This window comes from Castor canadensis, chromosome 10, assembly GCF_047511655.1.
Source record: "Castor canadensis chromosome 10, mCasCan1.hap1v2, whole genome shotgun sequence".
Classification (NCBI taxonomy): domain Eukaryota; kingdom Metazoa; phylum Chordata; class Mammalia; order Rodentia; family Castoridae; genus Castor; species Castor canadensis.
The window spans coordinates 12,447,804-12,458,267 of NC_133395.1; the positions used below are offsets into that span (position 1 = coordinate 12,447,804).

Genomic DNA, 10,464 nt, shown 5'->3' on the forward strand with positions numbered 1-10,464 from the left:
TACTATAACAGACACCTGAGATAATTAACTTAGAAAAGATTTATTTTGGCTCACAGTTTGGGAAATTGGAGATTTCAATGCGTGATGAATTTGCCCAGTTGTTTTGGGCCTGTGACAAGGTAGCACGTTATGATGGGAGTGTGTAGCAAAGCAAAATCACATCATGGCTGGGAAGCAAAAGAGTGAGTAAGAGTCCTACAACCTCCTAAAAGGGCATATCCCTAATGACCTAAATGCCCCCACACTGAAATGCCTCCACCTATCAGTAGTGTCACCTTCAAGACGGGAGCTTTGAGGAGGAGCATTACAGATCCAAACTATACTCATTCAGGAAAGAGATAGACTTATTCTTTGTCTTCTGTTTTTATCTTCCTCCTCTATCCCATTTCAGGCAATTTGTGGAAGCTTGTGGTCAGGCCTTAGCAGTCAATGAACGTCTGATTAAAGAAGACCAGTTGGAGTATCAGGAAGAAATGAAGGCCAACTACAGGGAAATGGCAAAGGAGCTTTCTGAAATCATGCATGAGCAGGTAAGTACCACACTGGCTGTAGCACCTTTGAGTTCTTCTCATTTAGGGAATGTGGATTCTTTGGGGTGTCAAACGCATTCTATGTTGAGCTAAGCCTGCCAGTATTCTCCCAGAATTTTAATATTTGAATAAAAATATAATATTCCATTTTCCTGCTGCTGTAGCCACAGGTCATTTGGGAAGCTATCTAAAGCAACCGGGCAGAGCAGCCCCAACTCATCATTGCTGTTAGATAAAGGCGCTACATTTCATAAGCTTGGCCTCTCCCCACCCCAAGCTAGCCAAAAGAAATCATTCTTAACTCTATTCTTACAACTTTATTCTGTCAATCTTTTGATAGAACAGGGCTTACCACCCTGCCTGAAGGCAGTATCTGCTGTATTAAGTATTTTTTGTCATTTAAAAAGAAACTTATTCCATTTCTGCCTATTTACAGTTGACCTGAGTGCTTCAGTAGATCGGTCATGACTGGTTTTCTATGTTCCTTGCCATTGTGGGCATCTTTCCCAACTCCATTGCTCTTGTCTCCTTCCTATGTGACTTCTCTGTGTGGGCCCAGTGGTCATCGAGGAGATGTCTGACCAGGGTACCAAGTGAATGTCAAAGAGTAGCACCCATGCTCCTTCAGTCGCTGTCCTGGTCTTCCATTAGTGAGAGCACCTTGCTCACACATGTCTGGTTTTGTCTTTCCCTGCATCATTGTCTTTGATCTTACAGAACGGAAGCCCAGGGTCCTTTGTATCAGTTATCACATGATGATTTAGTTAGGAAATTTCCACTTCGAGAAACTAACTGCAATATTTGAGCTTTAACTTACTTGCTTTTTTTTTTTCCTCCCCCATGCTAACATGCTCAGATGGGATGGTAATGTCATATTTAAATTTTATTTTTCTGATAAACTAACTTACCTAAACTGACTCAAAGTTATTACTGAATTTGAGCAACTTCAAACATTGGACAATGCATGTACAAAGGAAAGAAGTCTCTTTTGAACACTAAAAAAAAGTAGAAAAAATTGCAATGATTAAAGAAATGAGTGTGTGAATAATTAAACAGAAAGGGAAGGTATCATGGAAACAAATTTATGAAGAAAACTTAAGGTCTTTTCCATGGAACCTTCAGATTCTTATAGAACAGAGAACTTCAGCGGTTGCCAGCATTCAGCACTAAATTACATGAAAGTAGGAAGGAATTCTGGCCTGAAACTATTGGATTGTACGACATGAGCTGCACTGACTTGCTTTCCATTGTACTTTAAACTTCCTATTTTGTCAACAACTATGAACACTAAACCCCTTTGAACCCTCAAGCGAAAGACTTGTGATCTGGAGTGGTTGCTTTTGGTGTTTCCAGAAGACCCTCTGTGTGGGTCTTTTCTTATCTCCATCTGAGAAGAGGTCAGGTCCTATACCTGGATTCCTTCCTGGCTATAAATCGATCCTTATTTAGGGTCAGGTGAGAGAGAATCCTTCTCTTACTCAGGATGGTAATCTGTAAGACCTTAAGAAAAGGCGACAGGAATCAAATGCTTCAAACTCATTTCAAAAGGCTGTTTTAAGGGATGAGGTGAGGACATGTCCCAATCAAATTCTAAGAGAGACCTCAGGTCGCCTTGCGATCTGGTGAGGCTAGGAAGGCTGTCCATTCACTAACTTTTAAAGGAAACAAACCACGTTGTTCTTGAAGTCCTTACAATTGGATCTGGGATGGTCATTTACTAGATAAGCAGAAACAGTCTCTTCCTGCAAACTGCCAAAGTCAAGCCCAGCTGGGTGCAGCATTAGTCACAGTGATGGAGTGACATTGGTAACAAGTTGTGTATGTTACCTGAAAGGCACTGTTTTTTGAATAATGTTTGGGCCGTTATGCTTTGGTAACACTGTGTTTCTGTACCTCAAGATTTGCCCCCTGGAGGAGAAGACCAGTGTTTTGCCGAATTCCCTTCACATCTTCAATGCCATTAGCGGAACTCCAACAAGCACAATGGTTCACGGGTTGACCAGCTCGTCCTCAGTTGTGTGAATTTGCCTCATGGACCAAAGTGGGGACTTGCTTTGTCATTTGTAAACTCAGGATGATTCCCAAAGCTAATTACTGGGGAGACCGAGCACAGGGAGAAGCCATGGGGAATGGGAGAGAAGAAGGACTGTGAGATTTCACAGCAAATTTTCTATAGGAGTTGAAAGAGGGGGCACATATTTTTTTAAGTCTCACTGGCAATATCCAGAGTTTTCCTTGCATCTTAACAGAGGTAAGTGGTGGACACTGTTAAGCTGAAGTTAAATTTTGTTCTTCATTACAGAGTAGTAGTTAAAAAAAAAAAAATGTCCTAAAGACAAAAAAAAGTGTTCCAGAATGTACCTAGCAGGGACAGCAGCACTGAAACTGGGGCTGGAGGACCTTCTGCCTCCAGGCTATGCTGGAAAATCTTGAAAATACTATTTTTTTCCTGTGGCACATTCAGGTTGAATATAAGAACTATTTTTGTGACTAGTTTTCGATGACCTAAGGGATCTGACTGTTGTAATTTTTGTACCAGTGGATGAGGAGATGACTGCTTTTATACTTATCCCTTGCATTTAAAACATAGGAAAGCTTAAGGAACTATGTGAAGCCTAAAGCTAGTCAACAGTTTAGAACCAAAGGCCTGTACTAACAAACAGTTCCGCTAAACAGTAAAGCGTAGTACAGCTATCACTGTGTACACACTGTTTGTTAATACAGCCTCGGCATCGTGTACATACATGTATTACATTTCTACATTTTTAATACATCTGCTTATGCAGTCATTAAGTTTGTGACAAATTTGTGCTGTTCGTATAGTACATGCAATACACTGACTTTACTGTTTTATTCTTGTACATAAAAAGTGCAATATGAAGATGTATACAGTCTTTGCTATATTAAGGTTTATAAACTGTCAAAAATGTCATCCTTTTGCCAAAATGGTAGAATATGTGATTGATAAATCATAAAAACTTTGGGGGTGGTATACATTAAAGCTCTTACCATGTTATATTTTCTTTTAAGACATTAATTTAGTAATTTTATATTTGGGAAAATAAAGGTTTTTAATTTTATTTAACTGGAATCACTGCCCTGCTGTAATTAAACATTCTGTACCACCTCTGTATTAAAAATAACATTGCTGATTTTCTGGTAATGGACACTGGGTATTTATTTTTGGATAATCCTATACTGAAATACTTTGAGGTGAAAAAACATGGTATCAGAAATTTTCTTTAAAATATTGGAGGAAAAGAAAAAAAAGATAAACATAAAACAAGATTGACAAAATATTGGTACTTGTTGGAACTGAGGTTGGGTGCATGGGAATTGTAACAGCAGCTTCTCTGCTTTTGTGGAACTGTCAGTGACCCAGATTTCAACAGGCAGGTCTAAGGGTCTTACTCCAGAGCACTTGGGTGAATGCTTTCTTGTCCCACTGTCTGGCTCTGAATTGTCCCAGTTATTTCCAGGTGCCTGAAGTCACCTTGTCACTCTTAACTATATTAAGGCTTCAGTCTTTATTGTCTCCCTTACTTGCTTTTGAGGTGAATAATCTGAGGTTAAGGTGGTTACTTATCCCAGCAATGAATAGGCAGCCATGAGTGGCACACGCGTGTAGACACACACACACACACACACACAGTGCCACACATTGTCCCAAACACTGGACTGAGAAATAGCGATGGCTCAGATCATAGGTGCTGGTCCTGCCTCTGATGTGCCCAGTGGTGCAGGCAAATGAGTCAACTCATTGTCACTCCATGCCATATAGTTCCAGTGATGGAAGGAGGAGGGTACTTTCTACAAGGAATAAAACTGGTTTTTTCTACTTGAGTTGTAAAGACTTTTTACATGACCTATTAAGGCAAGGTAGCTTGTGATGCCATGTATCTCTTGAGCACCAAAAGCCAAGGATCTCATGGTGTCTGAAACCTCTATTTATCAATGGTAAGGTGAAGAGGTCTTGAAGAAAAGATAGTGAAAGGACTTCACTGTTTCCCAGGGGCAAGGGCCCATATGTTAGGCCATTCAGACTTAGAGCTTCAGAAAAGTCTCAGTGTAGGCTTGCCCAGGTCTCTGACATCTCAGCCTAGGGTAATAAACACTGACTCAAGCCTCATTAGGATAGGTTGAAAAATCTGCCACTGAGCTGGATTCCCTAGTCACGTACACCTCAGTTAGGAGCCATAAAATTCAGGTCATCCTGTAATAAGATAAGTAAAAGTCTCTAGAAGAAGAGTCCGTGAAAGATAAGACTAAGTTTGGAAGATGGCCAACTCTCACTCATTACAACTCTGGAGAAAGGAACCATTTCTTAAGGATTAAGGTGATAAAAATGGAAGCCTTGATCTAGTTGAGGAAAGCCAGAGGAGGTAAGTGTGCTTGGAAGGGTGGCCAGCCTTCACTTACTGCAACAGTGGAGGAAGGAACAGTGGAGAAGGGTGAGGACATCGATCGACTGTGCAGAGAAAACATTTAGTCAACCAAAAACTTCACTTAGTTCATGTATAAAATTTTAATTTCTGTGTAAGATTACACATAATATAGCAGTTTCTTAGGAAAAATATCCCTATTAGTAAATTTTAAGGTGTTTCACATAGATCCCTCTTTTCCTTTTTAATTGAGGAAAATACACAGAACATAAAATTCACCGTTTTAACCATTTTAAGTGCACAGTTCAGTGGCATTGGATACGTTGAACATTGTGCTCCTGTCACTGTCTCACAATGGAATCATCCCACACAGAAAGTGCCTACGTGATAGCAACTCCCCACTTCCTTTTGGAGGTATTGTTTTTTGGGGATTTTTGGTTTTGTTCTTGGTGGTAACTGGGGTTTGAACTCATAGCCTCCTGCTTGCTATGCAGGCACTCAGGGTCATTGTTTTTGAAGTGACTTGGAATTAAAATTGTAGTTAGTACTTTGTCAGGGATATTAGCCACCTGAGAACTAATTAAGTAATGTATGTAGGTAGAGCCAGCCTTTTGCTTGGAATAAAGTTGCTGAGAGTGGATATGCAAGCTTGAAAGATAACTCATGGATGAGAGAAAGTAACCATAGGGAACTGTTTAATCATGACAGAATTCCTTGGAAGAGAAACAACACACAAGAAAATTGATTTCCATCAAGAGGAGATCATTTGTGTAACTATGGCACATCCACAGTGGAACACTATATAACTTCAAAACATAGTATCTCTGTATACCACTACAGTGGTCTTCAGCATATAAAAGTTTCTAACAGCTTTATTGGGATATGATTCATATACCAAAATACTACTCATTTACTATTTAACGTATATAATTTGACAAGTTCAGATGTATACATACACCCATGATATCATCAACACAATTAAGATATTAAACATAATAAACCTGTCACCTCCAAAACTTCTTTGTGTCCTTTTTTTTTTCATGGTAGGAATGACTATCATGAGATCTATCCTCTTAAACTTTTAAATATACAATATTATGTCATTAACTATAGATTTTTTTTAAAGGCTTAGAAATTGTTAACCTATAGTGGGAAAAGGGAATATTTGTTGTATGTGTAAGAATGTACATAGGTTATATGCAAAAACTATGTCATTTTAGCTGGGTGCTGATGGCTCATGCCCGTAATCCTAGCTACTTAAGAGGCAGAGATCAGGAGGATCACAATTCTAAGTTAACCCAGACAAACAGTTTGTGAAGCTCTATTCAAAAAACAAAAAAAAAAGCCATCACAAAAAACAGCTAGTGGAGTGGCTCAAGGTGTAGGCCCTGAGTTCAAGCCTCAGTACTGCAAACACAAAATAAACTATGTCATTTTATGTAAGATACAGTTCTCTTCCACCACATCCTCAGCTGCCATCATGTTCTTCCCAAGCACAAGGCAAAGAGATCATGGACTGAGCCCCTCCAAAATTAATAACGGACATGATCCACTGCACTGGATCAACTCCTATTCATCCTTTTAGATCCAACTCAAAAAAACCACATCCTGGGGGATTTCTGCAGCTATCCTGACAGTCTCTCCTAGGTGACTTCCAGGACTGTTGCTCAAGAAGCTGGCACTGAACTCCATCTCTACTGCTCAGTTGTCTCTGACTGTGGACCCTCCAAAGGCAGGGATGACATCTATTGCTCTGATGCTAATATGGTACTCTGCACCTGGAAAGTGTTCAGTGAGAGTTAAATACATTAAAAGGAAAAGAAAGGGACTTTACAGTAAAATCAGCCAAATAAAAATATGGAAAATTAATGTGTAACTATAAGCAAGGGTACTTAAAAATCATTTTTGAAAAGAACATTGCTGAATATGACAGTTATTTTAATGTCATCACAAAATCTTAATTGTCAAAAAAAAAAAGTGTTGAGTTACCATACACACAGAATACAAATCCACTGAAGTTCTACCGTCCAGACCCTCTTCACTACCTACAGAACTAAAATAACCAACTGTAGCTTGGCATTTCCTAAAGTGAATTTTGCATTTAATTGAATGCAGTAGGCTACTGTTTGTAGGAAAACAGTTTGTGGATATGTTGGGCTGAACAAGATTCATTTTCGACTGCATGTCTACTCAGAGCCTTTGATATACTGATGTATGTCGGAACTCTTGAAAAAAACAGCATCGTCCAAGTATATTTGACCACAGAACTTTTTCTTTTCCCAAGAAGCATCTCATGACAGGTGTCCATAGGGAAGACTATGGGAAACACTCTCCTACTTTCTTAGAAGCCATTACTAGTATCTTAACAAATATGTTAAAAGTGGGCACATTGACTGTCAATGCAGAAATCCACAGGAGCAAAAATTTGAAATGGCATCTCTTGAAGTGTTCCTTTAAAGTGACGAAGCTACCTCTGCAGCAAAATGCAGCATTAAGCAGTAGCCAGAGCGTGGGCTAAGACTGACTTCTCCACGCAGTACCAACTGCATTATTTGGCACAAGAAATTTCTTAACAGAGAAACTAAGCCCCGTATGTGAACAGCACACAAGTCTGGTAATTTTAGCTGGGCTTTCTGAAACAAAAGTCCATGGGGAGACGTCCTAGATTTGGATTTCAGATGGCTGTGGTTGAGAATGTTCCTCAAAGGTTCATGTGCTGGAACTCGGTCCCCAGCGCAGTGGTGTTGGGAGGTAGTAGAACCTTTAAGAGGTGGGACCCAGTGGGAGGTACTTCAGTCTTTGGAGGAACTGACCCCTGGAGGGATTAACCTTAGTCTTGCAGACTGAGTTAGTTCCATAAGAGTGGGATATAAAAAGAATGAGAAGAACAATCCAATCTCTGCTTCCTCCATCCTCCAGGATGTGCGACCCCATGATGCCTCCACCCCATGATGCCTCCACCAAGTTTGGTGCAGCCATGGACCCCTCATCAGAGGCTGAATGGGGTCCCCTGATGTTGAACTTTGACCCTGAGCTAAAGAAACCTCTTTATAAAAAAAAAAAAGGATTTACATATTTGTTAAAATGAAATTTTAATTCCTAAATATTGAAAGGAAAATGAAATAAATACACCTAACCATATAGCAAATTGGTGGCATAAACACAGGAAGGAATTATTTCAAACAACTTTAAAATACAGGAATTTTGCTGTGCATTCTTAAAGGGGTATACCCTAAGAACAAAAAATGGTGACAATAAATAAATAAATGATTGAGGTCTAGAGCTGTAATGTTACAGGAATCTCAAACAGAGACACAGGACACCACGGCTTTTTAGGAAGCAATATTTTATTTCATTTATTTTATTTATTTCAGGAAGCCGGCAGTGGCTCAGCAGATTCATACCAAAGGCTGAGCCCCCACCACAAAGGGGTCTCACCTTATATACCCTTGCAAGCAGGTTACAGAAGCAAAGAGCAAGGTTTAACCCAAATATGGTTGCATGCAACTCTGTTGTCTCCTTCACCCCAGTGCTACATGACCTTCTTCACGTTTAGATTCTTTAAGTTTTATCTCCCTGCTATGCCGTCCCCTCCCCCTGCCACATTATCAGAACACAGACTTGCTTGCTTCTGTTTTTTGGCCCTCGTCCCTGCTTCAGTAGCTCAGTGGTAGAGGGCTTGCCTGACATGTGCAAAGCCCTGGGTTTGATTCCCAGCACATGAGAACTACTAACTAGATAAATAAATGAGCTACACGCAGAAACTTTCCAGTAATTGTTTAATTTAAGGAAGTATTGTGTTTGTGAGGTTGAATTGGTGGTCTGAGAGTATTGCATGCTTATTGCCAAAGAAAGTAAATGATTATGTTGGTAACTATAGGAAACCAGGTTTTGACATGGGAGGAAAAAAAAAGATGGACTTATAAAGGAATTAAATGAAAATCCTTTACTTCTCAATTTGATAAGGAAATAACAATTTGATCTCATGATATAGTTTATCTTAAATACACTTACATATTTCCTAACTTGGTACTCTGGAACAGTTTACAAACAATGCATCCCTAGTGCCTGAAGTGTGTCCCTTCCTACCATAAGGAAGCAGGGCAGCCGTGGAGAGTGGCTGGTTCCAGATCTAGGCAGAAAATGGTCAAGGTGAGGGAAGGCATCTTCTCACACCACGTATCAAGAGAGGTAGTGAGGACACCTGGGGCCGTGTCAAGGGCACAGTCAGTCATACAACATGGTAACTAGTTTTTAGCAATATATAGGTAGATGCTACGGGACCGTGTCTCAGTAAGCAGATCATAAGTTGAAATAATTTGGCCTTAGTCACCGGAGGGGCTAAAATGTAGAAGACTGGGAGCAGATGCAGAACAGTCCCCCTTTGGGGATGGCAGGATTGCCACACCGTTCTCAAAAACCACGATGGCAAGAGCAAAGCCAGTCATTTTGTCTCCTTTAAAACTATGCATTGGGTTAGAGTTGATTCTTGGAAGTTCTGTGACAATTATTCCAAATACAGTTCATTTACAATGTATAGAATCTGCCTGGGATAGCTTGAGGATACTGTTTGGTGGCTTTCCTTTCCCTCCGCCTTCTCTTCTGTAAATGGGGACAAATGATAGACCACAGTACCGGGTAGTCCTGAGGTGGAACATGACTGGCTCGTGGGAAGCCCTAGGTAGATGTTACTGGTTTTTAACCCACATTCAGCCCAAATGAGGGATGAGGAGAAAACTCTGTTAATTCTTGCCCAAGAATCCTTTGGAGTCACGCACAGCAGCTCAGGTCTGTAATCCCAGCAACATGGCAAACGTGAGTAGGATTGTGATGCGAGGCCAGCTGCCTGCAAAAACACAAAGCCCTCTCCGAGAAACAACGAAAAGCAGAGCGCAGGGGCAGAGGCTCCAGGGGTGCAGCAGCTGCCTACTAAGCGTGGGGCCCTGAGTTCAAAGTCCCATGTTAAAAAATAAATGATTAAAATTTAAAACATAATTCTTTTGGCCATGAACATTCCTGAACATGTCTTATGGCACATTCTTGGTTCCAAAGGCCGTGGGACTTTAGTAGGTGTCATGAGCGGTGGGGGGGGGGGAGAAACAGAACAGAACATTAAGCGGGGCAGGTGTCCTTGGTCTAATCAGTTAAAGTTTGGCAGTTGGCCCTGGGATCCAGGACCAACTTCCATAGGCTAGTTTAGCTATGAAGGGTCAGTAGATTTTTCTGAAAAAAAAAAAAACTAAGGAAAGACGAACAGAGAGCAGGATGCAAATTTATAACCATGCTCGCGTGCTGTGCTGGGGAGCCACAACAAAATATGAACCCAAAAGGAGCAACGGGACATCGAGGGGTCGCACCATCTCCACTGGGGAGATGGAGGTGGGGCTGGAGACACTGGTAGAAGAAGAGTCAGTGATTTTTACAGGAGAGAATGTCCCCAGAGAGAGACAGTGCCTGGGAGGAAGCGCCCTGAACCCTGGGTGTGTGACGTGACTTTCAGTCTCCCCCTTGGTGAGTAATATGTCAGGAGGAAGATGGAAGGCCATTGTGCC

At 40.8% G+C, this 10,464-nt stretch overlaps 1 protein-coding gene across 27 annotated transcripts in view; it reads left to right on the forward strand.

Annotated features, from left to right (window-relative positions):
• Dock9 (dedicator of cytokinesis 9) overlaps nt 1–3,697 on the forward strand; it is a 260,000-nt gene extending 256,303 nt beyond the window's left edge. For all 27 annotated transcript variants that reach the window (XM_074043061.1, XM_074043075.1, XM_074043068.1 and 24 more), the window contains 2 exons: nt 392–530; nt 2,430–3,697. In XM_074043061.1, coding sequence (XP_073899162.1) covers nt 392–530; nt 2,430–2,552 — 262 coding nt within the window. In that variant the 3' untranslated portion in view covers nt 2,553–3,697. The remainder of the gene's footprint in view (nt 1–391; nt 531–2,429) is intronic.
• Nucleotides 3,698–10,464: the final 6,767 nt, after the last annotated feature.